Source organism: Bactrocera dorsalis, chromosome 4 (genome assembly GCF_023373825.1).
Source record: "Bactrocera dorsalis isolate Fly_Bdor chromosome 4, ASM2337382v1, whole genome shotgun sequence".
In the NCBI taxonomy this organism is placed as follows: domain Eukaryota; kingdom Metazoa; phylum Arthropoda; class Insecta; order Diptera; family Tephritidae; genus Bactrocera; species Bactrocera dorsalis.
The window spans coordinates 60,223,938-60,237,844 of NC_064306.1; the positions used below are offsets into that span (position 1 = coordinate 60,223,938).

The 13,907-nt window shown below is 36.9% G+C and overlaps 1 protein-coding gene across 15 annotated transcripts in view; it reads right to left on the reverse strand.

Annotated features, from left to right (window-relative positions):
• Positions 1 to 13,907, reverse strand: part of LOC105229801 (platelet binding protein GspB) — a 453,756-nt gene that overhangs the window by 66,846 nt on the left and 373,003 nt on the right. For all 15 annotated transcript variants that reach the window (XM_049454139.1, XM_049454128.1, XM_049454127.1 and 12 more), the window contains 3 exons: positions 7,823 to 8,014; positions 6,320 to 7,693; positions 6,115 to 6,246 (listed from right to left, as the gene is read on the reverse strand). In XM_049454139.1, the coding sequence (XP_049310096.1) occupies positions 6,115 to 6,246; positions 6,320 to 7,693; positions 7,823 to 8,014 (1,698 nt within the window). The remainder of the gene's footprint in view (positions 1 to 6,114; positions 6,247 to 6,319; positions 7,694 to 7,822; positions 8,015 to 13,907) is intronic.

The following is a 13,907-nucleotide window of genomic DNA, read 5'->3' on the forward strand; positions in this document are numbered from 1 at the left end:
AATGTATAGCAAATCAAGCAACATTCTTGCAACATATTGAGATATTATAAATATTTATAAGTAAATTGGAGAAAATATGAGCTTAATGAAAAGAAAAGGAGTTGATAATAAGAAAAAGCGTAAATTTCGGTTGCACAAATACAAAAGATTCCATACAAAAGATTGATCTTAAACAATCAATTTGTATGACAGCTATATGCTATAGTGGTCTGATCTGAACACCTACAATTTTTGTAGAGATTGTTTCGTTCTCTAGAACAATAATCTATGCCAAATTTCGTGACAATAACTTGACAAACAAAAAAGTTTTCCATACAAGGACATAAGTTTGAACGTTCGGTTTATATGGCAGCTATATGTTATAGTGCTCCAATTTGAACAATTTCGTTAGAGATTACATAATTGCTTAGGATAATAATCCATGCCGAATTTCGTGAATATATCTCGTAAAGTAAAGAAGTTCTCCTTACAAAAAGTTTACTCTGATCGTTCAGTATGTATGGCAGCTATATGCTATAGCGGTCGGTTATGGGCGATTACGACAAATGAACAGCTTCTGGCAAGAAAAAGACGAGTTAAAAATTTCAGATCGATAGCTCAAATTTTGAGGGAGAAATACGCGTGTATGCAGACAGATACCCTGTTCAAGGTATAATGACATGAATCCACTGGAGTAGAATCTAAGAGCCAACTTGTATTTAAATATATAACCCAGATGGGCTGAAATAAATTGAAGTTTTGTAGTTTTCTTATTTCATTAACAAATCCATAGCGAAAAGAGTGAAATGTACATCTTCACACACACATATGTATACATATAGTATGCATGGATATGAAGCTCTAAGGTATGTTTGGCTGTGAGTGACAACGCATTGACAATAAAGATAAGAAAAACACAGCAAAGCGACATTGCAGCAATGTAATATATGTATACATACATATGTATATATTTACATACAAATGTATATATGTACATAAATGTCATTTTGCAACATTCGTGCTCTCGACTGCATGCGAGTACCTTCGCTGGGGCATTGAGGTGTGTAAGTAAGCATGAAAAAATGTGATGGAATCACGGAAGGGCGTTTCTACAAAAATAAACCTTACCACCATATATGCATATTCGCTTCTGCATTTGTGTGTATAAAGGTTTGTAAAAAATTAAAAAACAAATAATATTAAAATAAAATAGTATATGAATTCGCTTGCATTTGACAGCAGCAAAAAGACATGTTGCAAGTACGCAACGTGAGCAAAAAGGAATTAACAGACACACAAAATAAACTTCACCAACCGGAATGCAATGTAGGCTGGGAAATGGTAGAGAAATAGAAACACTCGTACTGAACAAATCACAAACGCACATAAATGTACATACGTACATACATACACACATACATATATATACATACATACATGATCATTTCACTGAAGTAATGAGAATCGCAAATGTGAGAGCTCTAAAAAATATTTTTCACGACATAAAAAATTTGAAGAAAAGCTTCGAGAGAACCTCTGCAGAGAATTACCGTTATTTTTGCTAAAACCTTTTACTTTTCTTTTTCAAAAATAAAACCCATAGATACTTATGTAGCAAGTAAAATCCTTGCGCTAAAATGTCCCCATGGACTTTCAACTTGAAGTGTAGCAGCGCCCATCATCTACTTATTGCTTGCCGCCTGAGGGTATGCAAAATAAAAGCATTACATTTTGAAGTGCAGCGCTGCTGAAATAATGTTACAGGCGCAACAGCTTAATGTTAACGTAACAGAGTTGTGTTTGACAAAGATTACAGAGACCGCAGATATTTAGTTACAATACAGTGGTGTAGTGTATGAGGGTATCTTAAAAGGGGTTTAGACACGAAAACTAAGAAATAAATGGTTTGAAACTGGTTTCGGAGACAAATTTTTACTAAAAAGTAAGTTGTTTCATGAAGTACGAAGACGCCTTTTTCCAATAAGGCAACCTCCTTTTGTGTTTTTTGCGAACATTTGTGATTGCAACAAAATTTTTGTAGCATTTCAAAGAGCGTAACAACAGCAACGATTGGTGAGGGTAGAAATATATTCTCTTCAATAAAAGCTTACAAATATTTGTACTTACGAGTACAAGATGTGAGATGTGTGTAAAAAAATTGTTCCAGGTAGCATTTTACAACATTTTTTTTAATCCAAAAACAAATAAACAAATAAAATATATATTTTGAAGTCCCTCTTGGTATGCCTCTTGGCTTGCCTTCATGCATACCCACAAGTAAGCATGTATGCGTGTATACATGTTTTGAGTGTGTATTTGAGACAAGCTATACTCTAACGGAATCTGTCAAGCGTTTTGAATTTGAAGTGCGTTTGCTGTTTGCCTTTTATTTTTTGCAACAACAAAAATATTTGTTTTTAGAAAAAAGTTAACGCCTTCTTATTCACCACATTCGTTATCATTTTACTCGTTTTTTGCTTTAGCTAACTCGTTACTTGCTACTTTATTTACATATTTACTTTCTTTACATACATACATATTTTTATTTATATATCTTTTCCAGTTTTTTCTTAATTTTTTTTCTTGCTTTTTTTGCCACTTGTCTTTGTTACAGTGCAAAAGCAGAGCAAAAGGGTTATTTGCAACAGTTTTTTATTAAAAACAAAGTAGGAGTAAAGAAATTCTCGGGAAAGCTAAATAAAAGTTATTTATTTTTCACATGCAAATATTTTTTTTATTTTTAATACATACATATCTGCTAAATGGACAAACATATTCAAAGCTCTATATGAAATACGTGTCCCTCAGTATCTCATAAATATCATTACGAGTTATTTTGAAAATAGAAGGTTGATCCACGACATCAACGTAGACACAAAGGGCTACCCTGTTTCAAGTGGAGTACCTCTTTTATGGAATGTTGTGTATGGTGGGGTGCTAAGAATTCCATAACCAAAAAACGCTGAACAACTTGATGACCTCCAAAATAAATCTAATGAATGTATAAATGGTCTGCGACAATGCTTTTGTTACATGAGTTTGCAATTGGCTGAGTAAAAGACAGAAGTATTTCTTATAAGCACCAGAAAAATTGAGGGAAAAAGAACTCTCACTATAGGAGAGTGTGTGATTAATTCACAGCCAGAGTTAAAGTATTTAGGGGTAATATGGGACTCCAAACTGAAATTCACGGGGCACTTGGAATGCACAACAAATAAAGCAAATAAGATTCACAATGCCTTGACAAAAATTATGGCAAATAGAGTCTGTGTGCGCTCCAGCCGTCGACTTCTAATCGCAAAAGCGATGAGCTCAATACATTCTGCTCCAGTATGGATACTGGCACCATACATAAAAGCGAAAGGCAGACCAACGAATGCGAGAGACGCTGGAACACCTACTTTTCTTTTATACAGCATTATTTAGAACTCGTCATAGGTATCTAGGAGCTTCGCACTTCAGGAGACTAAATAAGTATTAAATTTAGATATAAAGCCACTTTTAAGGTTCGCAAAAAGGGTGACATCCTGTATGACAAATACTTCAGATAAAATTGAACTTAACAGCCATCTAACATTAATAAGGACCAGTAAGAGTGTGTATGGTGGCCAGTATAACCTAACCTAACCAACCCAGCTGATCTACTAATCTCAAATAAAATGCTGAGATCCGTAATTTTTTAAAAAGAGAACTTACACAAATCTTAAATAATTTCTCAACAATCTAAGTTTATTTTAGTAAAACCAGTAGAAGCTTTAATTTACTTAGAAAACAACAAAATTCATATTCAATGAAAAATAACAAAAGAATTTCGGCACATTCTTTCATGCCATGACTTGACATGACTAAGTACCGAGGAAATCGACCACACTCTCGAGTTCTTCAGAAAAAAATCTTATGCACTTTCTCTCAATAGAACAGAAAGTTAATGCGATTTTTTTTTTAGCCCAAGGACCTTTCCTTATTAACTTTCTCCAACAACAACGATATCAACAAACGTTTAGTAAGAAATTCGGTTCATCTTTATATTATGAAGGTACATATGGCGAATCCAGATATAAGGCACAGTTTTGCGAATATGATATACCCCAAAGTAAAATTTTTCTCTAATTTTATATTTTTTTATAGTAAATATGTTGTTATGAATAATACTTCACTTCGAGTAGTAATGAATGAATTTTGACCTCAAAAGTATGCTAAAAACTTATATTTATTATACTACATAACTTTGAACTTTGCTCTTAAAAGTATGCTAAAAAATAATATATCTCATATATTACAGTTTTTTAATTAATTATTGCTATTCTTAAATAAAATATACTATTTTTTTCGAACTAAACCAAATATTTTTACGTACTTTACTTTTATTAATTTTACAAAAAGCTCGTTAAATTTGCTAGTTTTGCGCAAAAACATGAAAACTGTATGCATGCAAAAGAAATATTAATTTCGCAGAATTTCAAATAACGGTAAAAACGAATAGCTTACTAGAAAATTTGATTAAATGGTGCGCATAGAACGCAATAAACTATTTTGCTATATACAAATGCATAGGCAGTGGACGTAAGCGCAGGGCGGGAGCGGGGCGGAAAGGTGAATGAACAGCTGGGCGGCCAAGGGACCGAGACAATGCATGTAAGTGTGTGTCTGTGTGTGTAACTTTGGCTAAACTGGTAAACTAATAAAATGCACAACGGGATAGGCGAGAACATAGCGGAGAAATTAAAATTAAAATCAAAAGTAACAAAAAGTTATAGAAACAAAAACAACAATAGCTATATATGTATGTAGTAGAGCAAGCGCATGTGTATCTGTGTAGACTATAGAGCATAGCGGTAAAAAATTGAGCACACGGCAACACGCGACATTTATGAAATCAAAATCAAAATCAGCAACGGAATGGTAAAATGTTCTAACGCTACAAAAACAACAAGGGAAAGCTAACAAAAAAATTAAAAAAAAAAGAGAAAAAAAAATCGAAAAATTACCAGCGAGTTATTAAATAAATAAAACGGCGAAATTGGCGACAGAAAATAGCGCGCGTGAGGTTAGGCTGTGTGGCAGGTGGTGGGCATATAGTTGTATGGATGTGAGTATGTTTGGGTATGTGCATATAAATGGCGTCCGAATGGGAAATAACTGATATATGTGAACTTGTGTTTGTGTTTAGATTTTTTAATATTATTTTTAAGCGTGTGTTATTTATTTAGCAATTTTTGATACGGCAAACATGCAACATGGCAAGCATAAAATGTCAACCGAAAATTTATATGGCAAGGCGAGGATTTTTTTCGCATATAAAATTTGGCGGAAATGCAAAGGGAAATTTGAAAAATGGAAATTTCGTGCAGATTTTTATAATTTAATTTTTTTCTCTACCAATGTAGCAACAAATTTGTAAATTTTTTTTTTTTTGGAGGGGCGGGCGCTTTTTATGGCGCGCATTTACCAATTTTTTGCAAACCAATTTTGTCGCAGAAAATTGTAAATTTTGGCACTAAAATTGTTAGTGTTTTATTTTATTTTATCGATTTTTTATTTGAATTTATTTTTTGTCGTGGGTTTGGGGAGGCTATAAATCAAAAATGTGCGCTTTGTTTATTTAAGCTTAAAATGTTTGCAATTGAAGCTCTTACGCTATTATTTTATGTGTTTTTTCTTTCAACAAAATTTATCAACGACAGCAACTGTTAAACAAAACATCGCCATTGGAATCAAAAAAAAAAAACCAAAAGAAGTACAAAACTTAATCATAAAAGTATCCTAGTGATTATATTGTATAGAAAAAGTAAACGTGATGTACGTAGATATGTAGTAGGTAAACAAATTCATAGACAAAGAACACGACGAAGAGCAAAAAACATATTTAATAAATATATATTGCATATATAATATATTTATATATAAATATATATCGAATATATATGGTGGTATTTTATATGTAGTAGTAGTAAGTAGTAAGTAATGTAACGGTATCATTTGAATTTGAAAATCGAAATCGAACAGGAGTGAAAACGTCAACAAAAGAAAAACTAAACACTTTTATCACTTATTCTTATTTTTTTGTTGTTTTTGCTTTTTTCATATGCAAATTTAATAGAAAGGACAAGCCTTTAAGTTTACATTTGCACTTACCGACTCGTGTGTGGTCAGGCGATAGTCCAAATCACCGCCCAAACCACCGCCCGCCGACGCCGAACGCGGCTGATGCATGTGACGGCTGTTGCTGTTGTCATCCTCGCTGCAATCGATCTCCTTCTTCAGTGACTAAGGCATAATAAAAAGAAAAGTAGAGGAATAAATACAACTTCAGTCAAACAAATTTCCACTGAAAACTCACCAGCGGCACAGACTGCACTGGTCCCAGACCGGAGGTGCCCGCCAGCGCATCACTGCCCGCTGCGGCAGCGGCTGCCGCCGACGAGCTGGGACTCATGCCCGCCGAGGTGGAGGCCAAGCCGCAAACGCCACTGCTGCCGGGTCGCTCAATGCTCGCCGCATCGCGTGGACTGCGCGAGGTCGCACGCTGTTGTTGTTGGTGTGTGAGATCCGAGGCGAGTATGAGACCGCCGCACGATGTTGAGCTGGTTGCAGCAGCGGGTGTTGAGCGCGCCGACTCTGGATCACCGCCACCGCCGCCACTGCCACCACCCAGCGGTGATGGTAAAGCCAGCGCAGCCGCAGTGTGGCTAATAGCAGCGCCGATTTTCATATTCAAACCCATAGCATCGTTCGAACTATTATCCTCCACATCGTCGTCTAGATCCATTTCTTCGTCGTAACTGTCGGGCTCTTCGATTTTCTCCACCACGTCCAGCACACTGCAGGAGCCGGGTCGTGCGGGCGGCGAATCGAGCGCGGTAATGCCGTGATGCGGCTCGTCGTCATCATCTTCATCGTCCGAGTCGTCGCGTCGCCGCGACGGTTTGTTGTCGCCATTACCGTTATTGTGATGCGCCGTCTGCGTGCTCATCCCACTGGTAATGCCGCCACCACCACCGCTGCTCGTCGTATTCTTATTGCTGCTGCTATTGTTGTTATTTTTGCTAATGGCATGCGTCGTCGCATCGCGTTCTTCGCTCGTGGCACGCGCACCACCATCCTGGCCGAGTGTTGCGGCTTCGGCGGCACTGCGCCCCTGGTAGAGATCAAGCGGCAGCGGTGAGGAGTCGCGTTCCGGTGACATTTGTTGACGCTTTGTGGGTGGCGCTGACGATGACGGGCTACCGCCGCCGCCGCTGCGTTCACCGCTAGCGTCACGTTTTTGCGCTGTCGACGCCGTGTTGGCGGTACCGGCGCTGCTGCCGGCGCTTGTGCTTGACGTGGACGTCGTTGATGTGGAGGCAGACGCTGTGGCAGCTTGTTGTTGTTGTTGTTGTTGCTGAGTGACCGCTACAACGGCTGCGGCAGCTGCAGCCACAACGGCAGCCGCTGTTGTGCTGACTGGCGTCGTAGTAGCTGGCGCTGTTGTTGCGTTCGCGGTGGCGTTTGTTGAGGCTGTGCCGGCTGCGGCGGCTGGCGACGAAGCGGCTGATGTGGCTAAGTTTGCGGCTGAGGTGGCTAACGATGTATTGGACCCGCTCGCTAACGCTGTATCGACGGGACTGTCACAAGTGCTTTTAATTGGTTGCGAATGCGGTCTCAGGCGATCCGGTTCACGTTCTGGCTCTCTGAGTGTGGTATTCTGATTGGTCATCTCTGCTAAGCCCTTAACCTAAGTGTGATGAGTGTGAAGTAGAGGGAGAGAGCGGGATTAGTGTTAGTTAAAAAGGACTTTAAACTTGGTATTTTCGAAAAAAAAGTAAACTCGGTTTTAATGTATTTTATGCTATCGTTGACTTACTTTTAACGACTCGGCCGTTTTGAGCAAAGCCGACAACTGACAATATTGCACGTTAACTTCGCCCTTGTACATGAATTCGACTAATGTTTTCAGTTCGGCTAAGCGCACGTCCTTCAATATCACAATTGGATGTTTTTCGGGGTGGTCCAGAAAAAGGCTCTGGAAATACGAAGAACAGGCCGAGAGGACCACCTGCAAAGAGAAAACAGAGAAGAGGAACAATTAGTTGTTACATATTTAATGATTAAAAGTACAATATAGAGTTGAAAATATTATTTTTAACTTTCTTCTGCAATAAAATAATAAGGTTAGTAACTAAAAAAGTTTGAGCGCCACTGAGACCCGATTTATATTATAAGTAATTTTTTGGAGGTTTGTTATATAATATTTATAAAATGTTTGCTATATTTCGAAGGCGAAATGCTGGCAAGCACTGACATTTTTTACAGCTCAGCTCCCATCACAGTAATGTGAATGGTCTGCCATATGTCAAACTGTCAACTTCTGATCTCTAAATGACAGCACGTGTCATACATATATATACATATGTAGTATATACAATATATGTATTACTTATATATAATATATAGATATAATTATAGCCACAATTGATATTACTTTTGTATAACTTATTGTAGAAAATACAATTGACTCACTGAAATGACAATATCTACTGTCATTTTTATGTCAAACATTGTCAGTTTGTTAAATAAAACTTTCTTAAATTAAATCCTCTTCTGTTTTATGTTATACACGATTACTCTGAGATTTTTCTACCCTGACATAACGTATTACCAATTAGAAAAGTTTGGTTAATGTAATGCGTGGTTTTCACTGTGTCATATTTAATGACAAATATGTCACATTCTTTACTATTAACTCAAAGAAATTCGTAATATATAATTTTTTGATAGAAAAATGGTCCCTCATGACAATTACACTTCTCTAAGTCGGATTACTATAATTATCGTGCGAGGATGTCAGCTAAATACACTCTTCATTCTTATCATAATGTTGAAGAAAATTTCATTATATTTTGTATCTTCAATTTATACTAAACAATTTTGGATAAATTCTTATTATTAAAGGTTTTTTTCTTGGCATATAATACTTTGAATCCAGTTAAAAAATTGGGTTTATATAAGGCGTGGTTTCCACTATGTCATATTTTCAAATTATTTGAATCAGACCATATGGAAAAGAGATAATGGATCCTAACTCAAGGAAACTGGTAATCATAATTTTTTTTATAGATAGAGAATCGCTCACTCCATATACCCGCTCTAGGTGATAGTAATATAATGCTCATCCAAGGATCTCAGCTAAATACTTACTCCACGGTACATAGGGTTCACATCTTCTACATATTTAGGCACTTGCTAGAGAGTTCTTGTTCTCATGTGGGTTTTTTACAGAGAGCTAAAATCTCATGGAATTTAGATAGTTAGGAAGTTCTAGACCAAAAGCAAACTCTACAAGTCACTCATTATTCCCCCTCTGCTATATGTTGCAGAAGCATGGCAATATCTGATGAGTCGCCGTTACGTATTTTCCAGAAAAAGGTTTTGCGAATGATTTATGGTTCTTTGCGCATTGGCAACGGCGAATATCGCACTCAATGGAACGATGAGCTGTACGAGACATACGACGACATTGACATGGTTCAGCGAATTAAAAGACAGAAGCTACGCTGGCTAGGTTATGTCGTCCGAATGGACAAAAACACTACAACTCTGAAAGTATTCGCCGCAGTATCCGCCGGAGGAATCAGAGAAAGGGAAAGAACTCCACTTCCTTGGAAAGACCATCTGGAAGAGGACTTGACTTCGCTTGAAATCTCCAATTGACGCCAAGCAGCGAAAAGGAAGAAAGACTGGTGCGCTGTTGCAAACTTGGGTATAACGTGTAAGTGGGGTCTACGGCAGTAAAAAAGAAGAAGGAAGTTCTAGAAATTTAAAAGGTTGTCGTCATCAAAAAAAAAATCGTAGATTTATTGAACTACTTTGAATATCAATCTGTAAAAATGAGTTTTTACCACTAAATAAATTCAATACAAGCAACTAATTGAATTTGCTAATACTTATGCATAAAATAACATGCCGCATTGGGAGTCCCTCACACCAATGCCACAGAGAAGATTGCTCACAAAAATAAAAATAGAATTAAGGAAAAATATTTTGCGCTCAAGCGCACCACAATGCCATCTCATAAATAACGCAAACACAAATGCGATTGGTCCGTTCGGTTTGCAGTGGCAGGGTCCAGCCAACCGGCTGCGACGCTTCGGGACGCACTTTTGGAGTAATTGAAATTCCCCTAATGTGTGCGCTGTGGTCGCACAACTAACCGGCGAGGCCATATACATATATGGCGGCAAGTAAATATAAGTGGACACCCACACACACACACAAGCGCGCGTACGGCGATGCATTAGTAAATGTGTGCATATAAATTTCATAAAGCGCATAACAATTTGGACAATTGTTATTGTTGCTATTTTCATTGCGTTAAAATATTACGCTCAACAGCGTTGTTGTTGTTGTTTTTAAATTTATATAGCTTTTGTTGTTATATTTGCGCTGATGTTTTTCAATTTCCCGCCGCATGCAACGATTTCCTTTATTTACAACCTCAACAAATCGTTAGCGCCTGCGCAAAATGCCCAAACAACAACAACAACAGCAAAGTGTATGTTGCACCAACGCAATATATGGGCGTTGAAGTGAAAAAGCATCGCGGCAAGGAGCAACGCAACGCCAGCGAACGCACTGCCACAAGAGTTACGGCGCGCGGCTGTTAGTTAGCGCTGCGCGTGTGAGTATGTGTGTGTGGCTGTGGCTGAGGTATGTGCCGCCGCTAGAGTTGCATTCATTTTTTGGCCCGCAAGTGTGCACGAAATATGCATCGCATATCATTGCCTACCCCAAGGCGTTGAAACTGTTTGTTGTGCTGCGCAGCTGGTTGCCGTCCCCGCGCTCTGCCTTGCGCGCCTCTGTGGTTTCGATGGCGATTGTGTGACTGTGGCGCGCTTTTAATTTGCGTGAAGGCTTTGCGCATGCGCACATAAAAATCAACGCAATGCATAGTGGTAGCATGTGGCAAGTATAAAAAAGTGTATGCACGGATGGTGGACTGCGTGAAAATCCCCAAATGACCAAAAGCGATTTATTTCGAAAATAAAAGTAAAAATACTATGCAAGCATAGAAAACAGCTAGAGCACTGTTCTTGTCATGCATTAATAGTTATTTAGCAAATATTTTTCTTTTTTTCTTCTTAAAAGCAAAGAAAACTTGTTCTCCGCAAACTTGCTACAAATTGTTGCACTCTAGCCAGCATTGTTCGTTTGTGCGCATGCGCGGCATGCTGTTAACGCCTTCACCACTGCCTCAACGGCCACAGGCGGCAACAACTTTTCCAAGTCCGCTGCTACACATTGCACGTGTTGCACTATAACTGTCCACAAGTTGTGGCAACGCGCTTGCTACACAGCGAATTTATGTTTTTCAGCGTTGTTGCTGCTTTTGTTGCAACTTGGTTTTTTCTTCATTTTTATTTTGCCATTAAATTTCGCATATCATAAAATATCATCGAATATTTTAGTGGTAACACTCCTTAGTTTTCACCAATGCGCTGCAATGGTGTGTGGGGAAAATAAATTTGGTGGAAAAAGAAAAGTGTCGACGCCCGAGGAAATAAATTCTCTGTGTTGCCGCCAAGGTGGGCCGCTTGCTGTAACAAAGGCGCAAATAAGTGTTCGTATATATATTTCAACATGAATATTACGCTCTTAAGCGCGGCGACTAGCACTAGTAACAACAACAAATACTTTTATTTTGGGTTTTATTTGGCAGTTATTGGTATTTATGCGTCTAATAAGCAGTTGTAGGTTCATATTGAAGAAAAATTTTTAAAATGATAATGTAAAGTATTTACTAATAAAAGTTAAAATAATAATAAGTTAATTGAAACATTGAATTGGAATATTTCTGCATATATTAACTTAATTTTATATATGCTTATTCATGCCTTATGGAAGATTTTGTGTAAAATAAAGTATCTGAAGCCCTTTAATGCTTTCTTTTCAGTGGAGTATCTCAACAAACACGCTTGAGCGCCTGCATTAAATCGCTTAATTCAGCTGATTACTTTCCGTTTGTTCAATATTTATTTTAGTAATTGAATACAAAAAGTGTCAACTTCAGATTCTTTTTATTGAATATTTATTTAAATAGGTAATAGGTGAAAAAATTAGTAAAAAAATCGGGATCAAGATCGGGATCCCGAAGTTAACATTTCGGGATTTGAGTAAATGTCAGCAGAAACTATCAATTTTAGAGATACTTACATAAAAACGCAAAAAATTTATTAAAAATTGAGACTAATGTCGGAATATCGAAAATTAAAATACGGGATTTAAGTGAATGTACTATGTATATACATATGTATACAGAGATCGTCAGCTTCAAAAATAAACAAAAAACTGAGTGAAACAATCGGGATCTCGAATTTGAAATTTCGGGATTCGAGCAAATATCAACAGAAACTATAAAATTGAGGAATAAATAAAAAAAACGCACAAAATTTAGTAAAAATTCTGACAAATGTCGGGATACCGAAACCCGAATTTCGGGATTTTTGTAAATGCATATACATAGATAGTGTCAACTTCAGAGATGAACGAAAAAACCCATAAAGACGGATTGAAAAAATCGGGATCAATATCGGGGTCCCTCAGTTAACATTTCGGGATTTGAGAAAACGTCAACAGAAACTATCTATTTAGGAGATATGTAAATAAAAAAACACATAAAAATTTTGTAAAAATTTGAACTAAAGTCGAGATACCAAAAATCGAATTTCGGGATTTTAGTAAATGTATGCAGAGAGTGTCAACTTCAGATTGCTTTTATTCAACCTTTACTTAAATTAGTAAAATTGGGACTGTAATCGGGATCCCGCAGCTAATATTTCAAGATTCAAGAAAATGTCAACAGAGCCTATCAATTAATGAGATAATAAAAAAATGCATAAAAAATGAATAAGAGTTAAGACTGATGTCGGGATCACGAAAACCGAATTTCGGGATTTTAGTTAAATAGTGTCAACTTCAGAGATAAACGAAAAAACTCATAAAGCCTGAGTGGAAAAAGCGGGATCAATATCGGGACACCACAGTTAACATTTCAGGACTAGAGAAAATGTCAACACAAACTTTCAATTTCATAGATAATTAAGTGCAGAAAGCAACGTCGTTGTAAATGAACTAACTAACCTCGAAGTACTTATAATTTCAGTACTTCCTAAGTTTCTAGAAACCATAATGTCGGCTTTTATCTAACGATCCCTTTGTTATACTACATGTAAATATGTATGTTAGACACATTTGGTACTGCATTAAGATTTTTAATTTTCTAGAAACAAATTCGACCATAATGCCAACTTTTCTCTAACGATCGCTTTGTTATATGGTATACATACTCATGTAGTTGGTATATGCAGTTAGCCCTCATGTTAAGTTAGATAGTTCGGTCCTGTATTTAAATTTTTTAGTCACATTTTCAGCTAAAATTGGAATAAGATGCAGTCCTTTTAACAGTTCTGAAACTAAAGAGTTCTGTTCGCATAAGGCTCTGAAGTGTTCTGAGAAGTTTTCTCTACAATCCTATTAAGACTATGGTTCATAGAGAAAGTTCAGCTGGTCAAGCCAAACAACAGTCCAGAAAGGTAAGACTACTTTTCATTTTCAAAAGCCAAAAAAAAGACTTGATGTTGAGAGCAACTTTTTTCGAAATTAATTCCCATAGGGGTCCGTTCTTTGACTAGATTGATTGAGCATAAGCATTTCAAAAAAAACCGTTTTCGTTTTTCATCCAAAACAAGAAATCCATATTAAAGTACAATAACATTTTTGACTTCTATATAAAATTTTCATATGGTTAATTAAAAAAAGTATTTAGTCTACTTAAATACTCTAAATTTGCTTTTCTTGGGAGGTTTTTACCCTAACTTTTCTATCTATTTGGGATTTATACTGTACGTGATTGGTCTCGAAAGTTTTAAGCCAGTTCGTTTTATATCAATGAC